General features: G+C 46.8%; 1 protein-coding gene across 1 annotated transcript in view; it reads left to right on the forward strand.

The window, feature by feature from the left end:
• CATSPERD (cation channel sperm associated auxiliary subunit delta) overlaps positions 1–17,250 on the forward strand; it is a 58,709-nt gene that overhangs the window by 24,375 nt on the left and 17,084 nt on the right. The window contains exons 10-17 of the mRNA XM_057710031.1: positions 596–691; positions 6,890–6,972; positions 7,320–7,496; positions 9,605–9,718; positions 10,549–10,638; positions 11,430–11,488; positions 14,664–14,742; positions 15,192–15,244. Of these exons, the coding sequence (XP_057566014.1) occupies positions 596–691; positions 6,890–6,972; positions 7,320–7,496; positions 9,605–9,718; positions 10,549–10,638; positions 11,430–11,488; positions 14,664–14,742; positions 15,192–15,244 (751 nt within the window). The remainder of the gene's footprint in view (positions 1–595; positions 692–6,889; positions 6,973–7,319; positions 7,497–9,604; positions 9,719–10,548; positions 10,639–11,429; positions 11,489–14,663; positions 14,743–15,191; positions 15,245–17,250) is intronic.

Consider the following 17,250-nt stretch of genomic DNA (forward strand, 5'->3'; position numbering starts at 1 on the left):
TTACAGCCCTGTAGGCAGGTTCTGAAAGTCACTGGACACCTAGGGCAGAGGGGCCAAGTCCAGGAACTGCAGATTTTGTTTGGAGGCCTAGACATGTGAGCTCCAGATCACCAGCCTGAGTAAGGAGAAGAGCAAAAGGCAGCCCCGCAGGAGGAGGTGCTGTCAGGGACCTCTGGGCACAAGAATGGCTGCCAAAGCACCCACAATTGCAGCATGCTCCCTAGTAGTGGTCAGGCCTCCTGAACACAGCTGTTTCCTTCCAATGCAAGAAAAGGGCTTAGGGCTGGCCTGGCCATGCAGGGGGGTGCCATTCCAGAAAGAAAGTTCTGCCTGATTACATGTTACCCATATAGTCAAAGTCATCCTGCAGTTCACCTGGTATCTGGTCCATTCCTCAGAGCTCTCACACCAAGATTTTGGAGGGGGTCACTTTTTCTTAAACCTAATGTGTTCCATGTGATGTTTTACAACATAGCATCTCACAGCTGCATTTTCCTTGATTCTTTACCATCTGAGTCATGAACCGAGGGATTGGGTGGGTGGCAGGGGACCCCCTTCCCAAAGGTCTCGTGTTTTTTGCCCTGTTGTCTCCTAGGTCAGCTGGTCAACCCTGTCCAGGTGCGGGAAGGACAACACATCTTGTATTCTTCCATCTTTGAAGCCAACATCACCATCCACAGCATTGCTGCCAGTGCGTGCCCGACCTGCGAGTAGCTTTCTAGAAGCTCTTTATTTTTTTATTTTTTTATACATTTATTTATTTATTTATTTATTGGCTGCATGGTGTCTTTATTGCTGCACACGGGCTTTCTCTAGTTGTGAGCAGGGGCTACTCTTCATTGTGGGGCGCGGGCTCCTCATTTTGGTGGCTTCTGTTGTTGCGGACCATGGGCTCTAGGATCATGGGCTTCAGTAGTTGTGGCACATGCGTTCAATAGTTGTGGCTTACAGGCTCTAGAGTGCAGGCTCAATAGTTGTGGTGCACAGGCTTAGTGCTTCGAGGCATGTGGGATCTTCCCGAACCAGGGATCAAACCCATGTCCCTGCACTGGCAGACGCCACCAGAGAAGTCCCTCTAGAAGCTCTTTAGACCTGACTTATTCACCCTTGATCCCCCTAGATCCAGCCTGGCCAAAACAGAAACAAAACACAATTATTACACATTCTGGCACAACTCAGGGTGGAAACGTTTGTGCCCATTCACGAAGAAATGGAATGTCTGTTGGATGTCGTTTACTCTAACAAGCTGGGTGGATGAGAACAACAGACGTTCATTGCCTCCCAGTTCTAGAGGCCAGAAGTCTGCGATCAAGGTGTTGGCAGGGCTGGTTCCTTCGGAGCCCTCTCCCCTCAGCTTCAGATAGACGGCCATCTTCCCCCTGCGCCTTCGCATCATCCTCCCTCTGTGTGTGTATGTGTCCAAATTTCCCCTTTTTACAAGGAAGCCAGTCTTCTTGGATTATGGCTGACCCTAATAACCTCACCTTAACTAGATCACCTCAGTAAAGACCCTGGCTCCACATCAGGTCTCATCCTGGGGAGGTCCTGGGGGTTAGGGCTTCAACATATCTTATTTGGAGAGGACACAATTCAGCCTGTGACAGATGGTACCCCCAGGAGTTCTTTACCAGGGAATTGTTGTCCTGCTGCTGGTTGAGTCAGGAAAAATGAAACCCACCAGTGCAATTTTTTTGTTTTGTTTTGCTTTGGGTTTTTTGTTGTTGTTGTTGTGCTTCTTCTTCTTCTTGTTTTTGCTGCTTTGGGTCTTCGTTGCTGCGCATGGGCTTTCTCTAGTTGTGGCGAGCGGTGGAGGGTGGGGCTACTCTTCGTTTTGGTGCACAGCTTCTCAGTGTGGTGGCTTCTCGTGTTGCGAAGCATGGACTCTAGGCGTGCGGGCTTCAGTAGTTGCAGCATGAGGGCTCAGTAGTTGTGGCTCGTGGGCTCTAGAGCACAGGCTCAGTAGTTGTGGTGCACAGGCTTAGTTGCTCCATGGCATGTGGGATCTTCCTGGCCCAGGGATGGAACCCATGTCCCCTGCATTGGCAGGCAGATTCTTAACCACTGCGCCACTAGGGAAGTCCTCCACCAGTGTAATTTTGCTTCTCTCATGCTCCTCACTATTTGAGGCAGATAGTGCAGCAAACTGTGGAGTCATGTGACCTGTTTTGTTTTTGTTTTTTGGCCACGCTGCGGTGTATATGGGATCTTCCCTGTCCAGGGATCAAACCCTTACCCCTTGCAGTGGAAGCGTGGAGTCTTAACCACTGGAGCATCAGCAAAGCCCCCATGTAACTTTTCTAAATAATTTACTTATTTGTTTGGTTGCACCAGGTCTTAGTTGAGGTAGGTGGGCTCCTTAGTTGCAGCATGTATGTGGGATCTAGTTCCCTGACCAGGGATCGAACCCAGGCCCCCTGCATCGGGAGCACAGAGTTTTATCCACTGCACCATCAGGGAAGTCCCACCCATGTAACATTTAAGATCCAGTATGTCCCTGTTTCCCCATCACTGTGTTACCTCCTACTGTCTATGTCCATTTATCTGTTATCATGACAGAAAGTAATGATATAAAATAATTTATACCAGTTACGCATGGTCCTTTAAAGGTTTTTTTTTTTTAAACAACTATAATTAAAGTCCTTCTGACCAGCTTTCCAAGTCCAGGCTTCTGTTCAGCTTCCTAAAGGTCATCACTGTCAGGAATCTGGAAAGTATCTTTTTGGACAGTTGAAAGCCTCACAACATGTATTAAATATGGACCGGCTGAAAATGTACAGCGCCATCTGTACAGCTTGTTGTGGCTGCTTTTTTCTTTTTCCTTTTCCCCCCATTTTTTTCTTTTTATTTATTGACATAGAGTTGACATACACTATTATATTAGTTTCAGGTGTACTATATAGTGATTTGACATCTGCCTACAGTATGAAATAAGTCAAAAGGATGTAATATACAGCATAAGCAATACGATCAATATTGTAATAACTTTGTAGGGGGACAGATGTTGTGGTTGCTTTTTATGTAAACAGTATCATAGTATCCTGTGAGTCATTCTACTGTTTGCCTTTTCCATTACCCATCATTTTATATTTTATCATATTAACAACATTTAACATGAGATCCGCCCTCTGAACAAATTTTTAAGTGCGCAGTACAGTTTTACCTATAGGCACAATGTTGTCCAGCAAATCTCTAGAACATATTCATTACGTGTAGCTGAAGCTCTGTCCCCTTTAAACACTGACTTCCCTCCCTGCCCCCAGCCCCTGGCCCCCACCATCTACTTTCTGTCTCTGTGGATCTGACTCCTCTAGGGACCTCCTGTGAGTGGAACCACACAGTATTTGTCCTTTCCAGTTTCCCCACATCCTCACCCGCACTTGGTTTTCTGTCTTTTTTTACTAGGGCCGTCCTAGTGGCTGTGACGTGGTATCTCCCTAGTGACTAATGATGTGGCGGGTCTCTTTACACACTTATGGGCCATTTGTAAACCTTTTCTGGAGAAAAGTCCATTTAGATCCTTTGCTTATTTTTTAATTGCGCTGTTGGTCTTTTTATTACTGAATTATTATGTATTCCGGATATAAGTCCCTTATTAGAGATGGGATGTGCATATATTCTCTCCCATCCTATGGGTCATCTTCCCCACCTTTTTTTTTTTTTTAAACCATAAGCACACATCACTTCCCACGTCTAGAATCTTTAATGGTTCCTTATTTTCTTTTTAATTTTTAAATTTTTTGTTGTTGTTGAAGTATAGTTGACTTACAATGTTTCAGGTGTACAGCAAAATGATTCAGTTTCATATATATATATGGCTGAATATATATATAGTTTTCAGATTCTTTTCCATTATAGGTTATTATAAGATATTGAGTAGAGTTCCCTGTGCTGTACAGTAGGTCCTTGTTGATGATCTGTTTTATATATAGTAGTGTGTATCTGTTAATCCCAAATTCCTAACTAACCCCTCCCCTTTTCCCTTTGGTAACCATGTTTGTTTTCTAAGTCTGTGAGTCCACTTCTCTTTTGTCAATAAGTTCATTTGTATCATTTTTTTTAGATTCCACATATAAATGGTATCATATGATATTTGTCTTTGACTTACTTCACTTAGTATGATAATCTCTAGGTCCATCCATGTTGCTGCAAATGGCATTATTTCATCCTTTTTTCATGGCTGAGTATGTGGTATATATATGTACCACATCTTCTTTATCCATTCATCTGTTAATGGATATTTAGGTTGCTTCCATGTCTTGGCTATTGTAACTGGTGAACATCGGGGTGCATGTATGTTTTTGAATTAGCGTTTTCATCTTTTCCGGATACGTGCCCAGGAGTGGGGCTTCTGGATCGGATCCTTATTTTCTAAAAAATAAAGTCTGAACTTGTGAAGGATGACATTCAGGTCTGTGTGTCTGGCATCTCATCCCACGGCTCACTGCTGCCCTGAGGGATCCCTTTTCTTTACCTAAGCCCGTGGCTCTCAACCTGGGGACACTGGGCAGCGTCTGGATGCACGTGTGGTCATCACGACCGGGGGTGTGGGGCTGGCTCCTGGTATTTTCTGGGTGGAGGCCAGGGATGCTGCTCCACACCCCACTGTGGCCAGGACGACCCCCACCATGAAGAACCATCCTGACCCAGCTGTCAATAGAGCCCAACACCTTGCTTTTCCCGAAAACTCCCCTGATTGTCTTTATTGATTGATTGATTGATTGATTGGCTGCGTCGGGTCTTAGTGACAGCACATGGGATCTTTCGTTCTGGCACGCGGGCTTCTTTCTCGTTGTGGCACGCAGGCTCCAGGGCACGTGGGCTCTGTAGTTTGTGGCACACAGGCTCTCTAGTTGAGGTGTGCAAGCTCTGTAGTTGTGACATGCGGGCTTAGTCGCCCCGCGGCATGTGGGATCTTAGTTCCTAGACCAGGGAATGAACCCACATCCCTTGCCTTGGAAGGCGGATTCTTTACCACTGGACCACCAGGGAAGTCCCTGTCTTTTTTAAACAGAATAAAAATATACACTGGATCTTGCCACCCCCTCAAAACCTTTCAATGGTGTCTTGCGTTCCTTGGAACTCTGTATCTGCTGAAGACCGGATACAACCTCAGTGTCCATCAGTGGAGCATTGGTTAAATAAGTTATGGTTCATCCAGGCATCAGAACACCAACGGGCCAACTACACTTGTGTACAAGGAAGGAGGGAAAACTATATTTCAATTATACTTCAATTAAAATAAATACATAAACTGAACTTGTACTATTAAAAAAATAAAGAAAAATTATAAAGCAGCTTGAAGGGTCCTGGAATATAATCCCCACATGTATAAAACTACTGGAAAGGGGATTCCTAGGTGGCACAGTGGTTAAGAATCCGCCTGCCAATGCAGGGGACACAGGTTCAATTCCTGCTCCAGGAAGATCCCACATGCCGTGGAGCAACTAAGCCCATGCACCACAACTATTGAGCCTGCGCTTTAGAGCCCGTGAGCCACAACTATTGAGCCCATGTTCTGCAACTACTGAAGCCCACACGCCTAGCGCCCCTGCTCCACAACAAGAGAAGCCACGGCAATGAGGAGCCCACGCACCACAACAAAGAGTAGCCCCCACTCACCGCAGCTAAAAGAAAGCCCGCATACAGCAAAGAAGACCCAACACAGCCAATAACATAAATAAATAAATATTTAAAACTACTGGAAAGGATGTTTACTAAAATACTAACAGTCGTTACCTGTGTCAGGGGTCAGCAAACCATGGCCCGTGGGCCAATTCCGGCCCACCACTTGTTTGTTTGTTTTTTTTTAAATAAAGTTTTATCAGCACATAGTTCTGCCTATCTATTTACAAGTTATCCATAAGCTGCTTTTGTGGGATTGAATACATGTAACAGACATCACATGACCAGCAAAGCAGAAAATCCTTACCATCTCCTTTTTTTTTTAACTGCAAAACTGAAAATAGAACTACCATATGACCCAACAATCCCACTACTGGGCATATACCCAGAGAACACCATCATTCAAAAAGACACATGCACTCCAATGTTCATTGCAGCACTATTTACAATAGCCAGGACATGGAAGCAACCTAAATGTCCATCAACAGATGAATGGATAAAGAAGATGTGATACATACATACAATGGAATATTACTCAGCTGTAAAAAGCAATGAAACTGGGACATTTTTAGAGACATGGATGGACCTAGAGACTGTCATACAGAGTGGAGTGAGTCAGAAAGAGAAAAATAAATATTGTATATTAACACATGTATGTGGACTATAGAAAAATGGTACAAATCAGGCAGAAATAGAGACACAGATGTAGAGAACAAACATATGGACACCAAGTGGGGAAAGCAGGGAGGGTTGGGGGGGGAATGAATTGGGAGATTGGGATACCAAATTGTACACTCTATATGCAGTTAATTGTAAAAAATAAAAAAAGTCAAAAAAAAATTTTTTTTGGCTGCATTGGGTCTTCATTGCTGTGCATGGGCTTTCTCTAGTTGTGGCAAGTGGGGGCTACTCTTCATTGTGGTGCACGGGCTCCTCATTGCAGTGGCTTCTTTTGTTGTGGAGCATGGGCTCTAGGCACTTGGGCTTCGGTAGTTGTGGTGCACGGGTTCAGTTGCTACTCGGCATGGGGGATCTTCCCGGCCCAGGGATCAAACCTGTGTCCCCTGCATTGGCAGGCGGATTCTTAACCACTGTGCCACCAGGGAAGTCCCATCTTGTCCTTCAAAGAAGAAATTTGCTGCCCCTTGATCTGTATGATAGAATTTGGGCTAATTTTCTAATTGTAATATTTAATAATTTTTATTTTTTTGTCCGTGGAAACAACCCTCCCTTCAGTTTCTGTTCTGTCTTGTTTGCGTTTCCCTAGATGAAAATGAACTGGCTGTTTTAACTCGGGAGAATAATTTATACTATGGCAGCCTGGGCATCCTGTCGAGTTCTCTAATCAAAGTAGGTAAAATCCCGGAGCTACCTGGTTGATAAGGAAAAATGGTCTTCCTCTCAAATGTCTGATCCCTTTTCTGAAGAAATTGCTCTAGTTATTAAAATAGTAATAGTATTTTCCATAGCAATAGTGATAATATAACATTAATTTAAAATAAGTTTACACCTGAAGAGTCGGTGTCTCAACAATGTGTACTTATGACTTTGATTGGTTTTTTGGTTTCTTAGGGGTTTTGTTTAGTTTTTACTTTTTTTTTTTGGTCTAACTTCTTTAGATATGAATCATAAGAAAAGAGTTAAATCCTCAAAAAAGGATGAGAATGAGCTGATCTCAGAAGTCATTTTTCTTTTAGTTTGCAGACCAAAACATCTGGTCTGAAGAGGCGGTCCTGATGTTCACTGACGTGGGGATGCTTGAAATACTGACCCCGCTTCCTGACATGATCTTTCCAGCTTTCGATTTCCAGAAGTGCCCCGTGAACATCCAGGCCATTCTCATGGATTCCCAACTCCAAGTTGATGTCTGCCAAGTATGTGGTTGTGACTCTGTGGACCAATTTCCAGAAAGATGTTAGAGTGTCCATTTCCAAAGGACCTTCGGGTCCACAGCGATCCGTGAAAATGAGAACAGAAAGACAATTGTGCCATGTACACTTTATTTGTAAAGCACATTTTGTCTAAGATATCCTTTTATGAGATGACGGTGCTAGTAGATGGTAGTCGTTTTTGTTTTTTTCTTCACTTGCCACAATAAAATGTCAATCCCCAGCCCTGGGGATTTTCCTGTGGGTCTTTTTTTTTTTTTAGACAATTCTTTCTATTCTTTTTTATTTTTTAATCTATTTGATTATTTCTTTGGCTGTGCTGGGTCTTAGTTGCAGCATGCGGGATCTTTGTTCTTGCATGCAGGATCTTAGTCGCAGCCCGTGGGCTCTTAGTTGCTGCACGTGGGCTCTAGTTCCCTGACGAGGGATCAAACCTGGGCCCCCTGCATTGGGAGAGCGGAGTCTTAACCACTGCGCCACCAGGGAAGTCCCTCCTGTGGGTCTTTGAAATCACATGTCTGGCATGTCTGGGAATTGCTGGTTTTATGCAAAGTGCAGGGAAAAGAAAGAGAGAATGAGAGTGAGAGAAAGAGGGCAAGCAAATATTTGGCCACTTAAACTGTTCTGAGCAAGATGGCATTAGCAAGTAGTGTTTCCCCATCAAAAAAAGACAGAGTGACTATACAGCATAACAAGATCCAGGAGACCAAGATGCACATGGGCAGTGATGGGTCCTGTTGCCAAGACAGGACATTTCAGTTAATTTTGTCATTCCTTGTCAACCCCAGACCTGGAATCAGAAGCAATTTATAGCTTCCCTTCCTAGGACAGCAGGCAACCAATCCACTGTCTTGAAAATGGGATAAATAAAAAGCAAGATGTGGGGGAATTCCCTGGCAGTCCACTGGTTAGGACTGTGTGCTTTCACTGCCAAGGGCGGAGGTCAGGGAACTAAGATCCTCCCAGTGACATGCTCCCCCTGCCCCCCCAAAAAAAGGCAAGATGCAAGCATTTCTCCTCCTCTCCTTCACACCCTTCTACTGGGTTCAGCAAATAGCACAGGGAAAGGGTCTCTTTATAAAATTATTCCTGTGAATGGACTTCCCTGGTGGTGCAGTGGTTAAGAATTCACCTGCCAATGCAGGGGACGTGGGTTTCATCCCTGGTCCGGGAAGATCCCACATGCAACTAAGCCTGTGCTCCACAACTACTGAAGCCCGCAAGCCTAGAGCCCATGCTCCGCAGCAAGAAGAAGCCACCGCAATGAGAAGCCTGCACACCGCAATGAAGAGTAGCCCCCTGCTTGCCGCAACTAGAGAAAGCCCACACGCAGCAATGAAGACCCAACACTGCCAAAAATAAATAAAAATTTTTTTAAAAATAAAATCATTCCAGTGAATATATGAAAACAAAATGATAAGGTATTGCCCTGTGGCAATTCCAACGTTGGAAAAGAGAGACAGAAGATCAATCTTCTGCCACCGATGGAAGATCAATCGCCCTCTGGGTCTCGCCAACTCAATCTCACCCCAATCTGATGGATCGAGCCGCCAACCTGCCAAAAAGTCAGAGCAGAGAGGAATGTGTGTCCAACCGCGCCAGGAAAATCCAGATGGTGGGAAACCTGCAGGTTCCACGGCCTAAGCTCTTCAAAGATGCACAGAAGTGAACAGGAAGGGGATGGAGGGGGAAGCTGTGGATTCAAAGAGACTTAAAAAGACAAAATGTTTGTACACGGAAAAACTGAGTTATGTCATCTAGAGATGCACGCTTGGCAATAATTCTAGGAAGAAACACAAGGGAGCAATTACCGCAGAAGTCAGGTGGGGTTGGGAGTTACTTCTGGAGAGACGTGGGGCCTCGCCTGGGGGGAGCCTTGAGGGTCTTCTGGGGGTGCAGGGTCTAGCAGGGAAGACAGTGGCTCAAGTGGCGGCCCAGGCTGCTGAACCCGCCAGATTGGAAGCTTCCATCCCTGGGGAACCACTGACTCACCTGCCACTGACCACGTGCCCTGTATTTTGGGGAACAGGCTTGATTTGATTAATCGGTGGATGGATTGATGGATTTTTTTTTTTTTTTTCATTTCGGACTAGGTGGAACTTCTGCAGGGAGAATTTGAAAACAAAATGTATACCATTGACATGAACAGCGAGTTGGAGTTGACGGCCCTGATGATACCGCGGCCCCGCACATCAGCAGTCCCACTGGTAAGGACACTTTACCTGTTTGACACACGTTTCTGATGCCTGGCCTCACGTCCTGTGCCTACAGTTCCCAGGCTCTGGAAATTCCCTGGCATTCCCCCCAGGGAAAGACACTCAGTCACGAAGCCCCCCTAGAAACTCCTTCTCTCCCTCCTCAACTAGCATCCATGTGTCTGTTGGTGGCTGTCCATCTGCCGGTCCAGCCTCCTTTCCCGCCACCTCTGTGGCGGTTCTCCATCCTTCTTCGGAGCTGCCCCAGAACCTTTCCATAAATGCCTTTTCCTCTCAGCTCAGCCAGTGCCGGCTTCCCTCCTGGAGGGGATGCCTGAGAGACACTGGACGTTCCTGGACCCGAAACCCACGTGTCCAAGCCTGGACCCTTGGGTGTAAACAATCAAGCTGAAAACAGGGTGTCAGGCTAGTGTAAGGATTCGAGGGATGTCCAGCCGGCTGGGAGCAGTGTCTGCGACGGGGTGCCAGGCTGGCTCTGGCTCTTGCTCTGCTGCTCTCTGATGAGATGCTCTCCATCCCGCCCCCTCCCCCCCCCCCCCCCCCCGCCCGCAGGGCGGGCCTCTCCGCGCACCGGGGACAGGTCTGAGTCTTGTGGCACTGCAGCCCCAGGCTGACTGCACGAGGGGCCTCAGAGCCACAGTTAGGACGTGTGGATGACACGGGGGGTGGGGGGAGGAATGGCACATTTGGGGATAGAACCCACCGGCAGCTGTGTTTGCAGAGCAAGCTGGGTCTTCAGTCTGAAGGGGCACTGGGGTCGCCTGTGGCTGCGCCCCCAGCAGCGCATGCATCTCCCATCGCACACACACCCCCCCCACCAGGTGACGGTGAGCAACCCTCACTCCCTGGGGCTGCAGGCTGTCATCTACGAGGACGGCTACACCTACGACGGGAACACCAAGCACCGACTGGTGAGCTCGCCGCCCCTCCCCGCCCCGCCCTGCCAAACCCAGATCAACGAGATGTGGGGCTCCACCTTGACCATCCAGCCACCTCCAGCCGCCTCACGGCGTCCTCTGACTTCCTCCGACTTCCTCCTGCTTCCCTCCTTTACGCACACCCGGACAAGGCGCTGCAGAGTTTGGAGGGGACACAGCCCCTGTCCGTATCCCCCTCCCCCCGCCCCCCGCAGGACCCCCCAGACGCGTGTTAGCATCAAGGCGTCACATGGTGGAGGATGTGACAGGGAGTCTGACCCGGCCCCAGGGAGGGCGTGAGCCCTGAGTTAGCTGGGTAAACCCAGGCCTCAGGAGGCCAACCAGGGTTCGAACCAGGGCCACCGGGAGGGGCTTGGCCAACCGTGGGTCTGGGTGAGCTGCAGGGAGGAGCCAGGCCGCACAGTCAACACCAGGGAGTTTGGACTTGACCCCAAACCACAACAAAATCTTTGGACCAGACCTTGTCATAACACAGCTAAATAGGAGGGGAAACTGAGTCACGCCCCACTGTGGGTCCCCAGGACAAAGGCAGAGAGGGAATGAAGGAGCTTAGGGGGGAGGCGGGGGGCGGGGGGGTCGTCATTTCCATGAGCTTCCAGAAGCCTTTCATGGGCAGGAATTAGAACCAGAGGCTGGCTGGACGGCTCCCGGGGTCCTCCTCCCGACACCGCCCTCCTGCCCTCTGTCTCTCCTGAACCCGGATTTCCAGACCACCCCAGGCTGTTCCACTGTCTCGCTGGCATTTTTTTCTCTCGGTTCTGCAGAATATTTCCCTGAGGCAGCAGCACCACTGGGGCAGGGCTGACCCCAACTTCACCTCCAGGTATGTCATCGCCAGATGCTGGCGGCGGGTGGCCCCTGGGTGTCTGCGGGGTTCCTTTAGCAGGAGCCCGGGAATCAGTGCCGACATCCAGACTCCCCCACTCCAAGGACAGTAAGGCAAGAATGATTAAAAACTCTTTACAGAAAGATGAATACCATATGCTACCACTTATTTGTGGAATCTAAAATATGACACAAATGGACTTATTTATGAAACAGACACAGACTCGGATATAGAGCACAGACTTGTGGTGGCCAAGGGGGAGGGATGGGTTGGGAGTTCGGGATTAGCAGATGCAAACTATTACATGTAGAAACATAGGTCCTACTGTATAGCACAGGGAACTATATTCAATATCCTATAATAAAACATAATGGAAAAGAATCTGAAAAAGAATATATATGTGTATATATATGTATATGTATAAATGAATCATGTTGCTGTACAGCAGAAATTAACACAAGTTTGTAAATCAACTATACTTCAATAAGCTAAATGTTTTTAAACACTCTTTACAAATGGTGGTTTCTTGGGACTTCCCTGGTGACGCAGTGGATAAGACTCCTTGTTCCCAATGCAGGGGGCCCAGGTTCAATCCCTGGTTAGGGAACTAGATCCCCCATGCATGCTGCAACTAAGAGATCGCGTGCCGCAACAAAGGAGCTCACGAGCTGCAACTAAGGACGTGGTGCTTCACAACTAAGGAACCTGCCTGCCACAACTAAGACCCTGTGCAACCAAATAAATAAGTAAATAAATATTTTAAATAAATAAGTAATAAAAACAAATGGTTTCTCAAAAAAATTAAACATGGAATTACCATAGGATCCAGCAATCCCACTTCTGGGTCTGTACCCAAAAGATTTGAAGTTACCGTCTCAAAGAGATATTGTTACTCCCACATTCACTGCAGCACGATTCACAGTAGCCAAAACATGGAAGTGACCCCAGCGTCCATCAACAGAGGAGTCTTAAAAAGGAAAGAAATTCAGACACTTTCTACAACATGGATGAACCTTGAGGACGTGATGCTCAGTGAAAGAAGCTAGTCACAAAAGGACACACACTGTCTGATTCCTCTTGCGTGAGGGCCCTAGAGTATATATTTCAACAAGTCTGTTTTAATTCTGTTTATAGAACTTTGTAACACTGTATTGTATAATTGAAATTTGTTAAGAGAGTAGAACTTAAATGTTCTCACCAAATAATAATGATAATAAAGATACATAGGGCTTCCCTGCAGGTGCATTGGTTAAGAATCCACCTGCCAGTGCAGGGGACACGGGTTCGGTCCCTGGTCTGGGAAGAGCCCACATGCCAAGGAGCAGGTAAGCCCATGCGCCACAACTACTGAGCCTGCGCTCTAGAGCCCGTGAGCCACAACTGTGGAGTCTGAGTGCCACAACTACTGAAGCCCATGCACCTAGAGCCTGTGCTCTGCAACAAGAGAAGGAAGCCACCGCAATGAGAAGCCCACGCACTGCAATGAAGAGTAGCCCCCACTCGCGGCAACTAGAGAAAGCCCACATGCAGCAACGAAGACCAAATGCAGCCAAAAATAAATAAATAAATAAAAAAGATATACATGTGAGGTGATGGATGTGTAATTAACTTGGTGAGGGAATCCTTTCACAATGTACACATATATGAAACCATCATGTTGCACATTTTAAATATCTGACAATTTTATCTATCAATTTTACCTCAATAAAGCTGAAAAATGTAAGTGAAAAGTAAAGACAAAGAACTTTGTATGTTATTAATATGTAATATATGTTCTTTTCTCATGCTTAATGGTGAATTTATTTTCAAAATCACTCCATTATTCATGTACTTGGGCTTTAAAAAAAATCAGTTCTCCCAACAGAGATTTTCAGACCACATTCTCAGACCTTAATCCGATAAAACTATAATTCAACAACCAAAAAAGCAATAAAAATCCCCTTTACTTGGAATTAAGAAACACCTGGTAAATAACCTTTGAATCAAAGAATTCAGTTCAAATATATTCAGAGAAAATTTTATAGCCCAAGCACTTTTATTATTAGGGGAAAAATGGATCTACTGATAAATAAACTAAATATTTAAATTAAGGAACTAGTGGGGCAACAAAAAGAAATTATGGGGACTTCCCTGGTAGTCCAGTGGTTAAGAATCCTCCTTCCAATGCAGGGGACATGGGTTCGATCCTTTGTTGCAGAACTAAGATCCCACGGAGCAACTAAGTCTGTACACCACAACTAGAGAACTCATGTGCCGCAACTGCTGAGCCCGTGCACTCTGGAGCCTGTGTACCACAACTAGAGAGAAGCCTGAACGCTGCAACGAAGAGCCAGCACACTGCAATGAAAGATCCCGCGTCCACAACTAAGCCTGATGCAGCCATAAACAAACAAACAAACAAATTTTAAAAAAATATTATGGGAAGAGACTGAACCATTATACTATCTGGACTGTATTAAATAGAGAACAAGCAAAAAGATGGTATAGAGTCAAGATGGAAGATAAAGCTGGTTCTTCAGAAGACATCACAATCCTGATAAAGGAGAAAAGACAGAATCAAAATGAATAATAGGAACCGGAAATGAAAATAAAAGTATGGATGCAGAACCTGTTAAAGGAACGATGAGAAAACGTGATATGCAGCTAGGTGATAATAAAATTGGGGCTCAGATGCTCTTTTCAATAAGTAATTATATGTAAATTTTAAAAAATGATTCAAGAAGAGGTAGAAACTAGAGGGAGGGTGGTGCCACCATATGTGAGCAGAGGTTCTTGGTCAATATTCTGGACCAAATGGATAAATAGATGAGTGAGTGAATGGAGAAATGAATGGATGGATGGATGGATGGATGGATGGATGGAGAAGTGGATGGATGGGTGGATGATGGATGGATAGATGGATAGCGAAATGGGTGGATGGATGGATGCATGGATGATGGATGAGTGGATGGATGGATGCAGGGATGTATAGATGGGTGGATGGAGAAATGGGTGGATGGGTGGATGGGTGGATGGATGGGTGTACAGATGGATGGATGGAGAAATGCGTGGATGAATGGATGGATAGTTGGATGGAGGGATATATAGATGGATGGATGAATGAATAGAGAAATGAATGGGCAGGTTGGTGATGCTTTTTGCTGCAATAACACACACTCCCATTGCCTTGCAGCATAAAGAGACCCACGATATCAACCATCACTCTGGACATAGCCAACAAAGAAATTTCGTGTGTGGACCTTAAGCCACTGGTATGACCCAAACTTTTGCTGTCCGTATTTTTTGTCCTTAGTGTTAAGACTACTGGCAGCAGGCCTCGGCTGGCCTGTCCCCTAGGGGCTGGCTAAGCTCACACTCAGGATCTGGAAATGGAGGTGATCCTGTCCCGGTTGCCAAGGTCACAGCTCCTTCCCCATCATCTTGCTCCGGGGCTGTGCCTCAGGACTCACCAACCTCGGAGCAGGTGTACCAGTGGGGGGTTATCAGATGGGGGGACCTTAGCGGCACCCCATAGTTCAGGCAGGCTCTTAGGCTTGACTCCGTGAGTCCCCGGCACCTGGTAACCACGTGGCGATCTGGGCGCAGGGTTTTCAGTCCTTGGTGGGTCGAGTGTGTCCACTCGTGGGCTTTCAGCGTGGCCGGGCTATTGGTGCCCTCTGTGACCCAGGTCAGCATCCCCTTCTCTTCCCCCCGCCTGCAGACGGCGCTCATTTCAGTCGGTTGTGACCTGGAGAAGAAGATTGTCATTCAGAAGTGAGTGTGTCCACGTGGGGTCGGGACAGAAGTGGGGGGTGGGGAGGAGGGGTGGGGGCTGGACAAGATGGTCACCATTGCTCCACAACTGCTAAAGTCAGGTGACACTACTCTGTCTACTTAAAAAAAATTTTTTTAATTAATTATTTTTATTGGCTGCGTTGGGTCTCCGTTGCTGCGCATGGGTTTTCTCTAGTTCCAGCGAGCAGGGGCTACTCTTCATTGCAGTACGCAGCCTTCTCATTGCGGTGGCTTCTCTTGTTGCCAAGCATGGGCTCTAGGCCCATGGGCTTCAGTAGTTGCGGCGCGTGGGCTCAGCAGCTGTGGCTCACAGTCTCTAGAGCACAGGCTCAGTAGCTGTGGTGCACGGGGCCTCGTTGCTCCGTGGCATGTGAGATGTTCCTGGACCAGGGATTGAACCCGTGTCCCCTGCATTGGCAGGCAGATTCCTAACCACTGTGCCACCAGGGAAGCCCTGTCTACTTTTGTATATGTTTAATATTTCCATAAGGAACAGCTCAACGATTAATCCTAACAGATGAAGTTGGAGTTTCCGGCGGGTGGCCGCCCCTCCCCCCACCAACTTGGTGATAGTCACACGTCTTCCCTGCTCTCTCATCCTTTGCTGATTCCGTTTCTTCCTTTTAGTCTCTGAGTTCCCCATTTTGATTAAAATTGCTTGGAGCTTTTGGGTTTCATCACCTGCTGAAAATTTGCAGAACTTTGCCTCCAGGATCCGTAGTTACCGCAGGGAACGCAGCCAGGAGAAAAACCAAGAAAAAGAAAGAAAGAGCCCCTGAAGGTTGGCCAGACTGCCAAACGTTTTCCCCTTCAGGCAGGGGTGTGCTGGCAAATGGGCAACAGCCGGCTCTGGGGGAGCCCGGATTTGTAGCACTTAACCAGTTCGCGTGGTGTACACGCTCCCACGGAGGCCTGCATTGGTGGCGACCACCCTGAGGCTCTGCTGGCGCACAAAACTCGCCAGGATTTAACCGCCGGCGCTCCCAGCTAGTAAGAGCCAGCCCCAGCACTCCACTGCAGAAGGACGATAATAACCCCAAGTGACGATTTTACCAGATTTGCCCCCCCAAAATGGAAATGCTTTATTGAATCAATAAATGATGTATTTAGAACATATGTACAGGAAAGTCTCTTAAAACAGTGGTCCCCAACCTTTTTGTCACCAGGGTTGGGTTTTGTGGAAGACAGTTTTTCCATGGATGAGGTGGGGGGCATGGTTTCAGGATGATTCAAGCACATCACATTTATTGTGAACTTTATTTCTATCATTATTACATTTTAATATATAATGAAATAATTATACAACTCATCGCAATGCTGACAGGAGGCGGAGCTCAGGCGGTTATGTGAGCGATGGGGAGTGGCTGTAAATACAGATGAAGCTTCACTCGCTTGCCTGCCCTCACCTCCTGCTGTGCCGCCCCGTTTCTAAGAGGCCACAGACCAGTACCAGGCCGTGGCCAGGGGGTTGGGGACCCCTGTGTTAAAACAATCTTTTAGGGACGTCTCTGGTGGCACAGTGGTTGGAGAGTCCGCCGGCCAGTGCAGTGATGGATTTGATCCCTGGTCCGGGAAATCCCACAAGCTGCGGAGCAACTAGGCCTGTGTGCCACACTGCTGAGCCCTCATGCTGCAACTACTGAAGGCCGCGCGCTTAGAGCCCATGCTCCGCAACAAGAGAAGCCACCGCAATGAGAAGCCTGCGCACGGCAAGGAAGAGTAGCCCCCGCTCACCGCAACTAGAGAAAGCCCGCTCAGCAACAAAGACCCAACACAGCCAAAAACTAATTAATTAATTAAAAAAAAAACCACAATCTTTTAAAAGCTTCTGCCATAAAGAGGGTGGGAAAGGTATTTGCCACACGTGTAACTAACAAAGGACTTGTATCCAGGACTTATAAAGAATTCCTAACAAATGAATAGAACAATAAATAATAAATAAATAATACAAATATACAACTATATAAACAAGTAAAACAAACGAA

This window comes from Hippopotamus amphibius, chromosome 15, assembly GCF_030028045.1.
Source record: "Hippopotamus amphibius kiboko isolate mHipAmp2 chromosome 15, mHipAmp2.hap2, whole genome shotgun sequence".
Classification (NCBI taxonomy): domain Eukaryota; kingdom Metazoa; phylum Chordata; class Mammalia; order Artiodactyla; family Hippopotamidae; genus Hippopotamus; species Hippopotamus amphibius.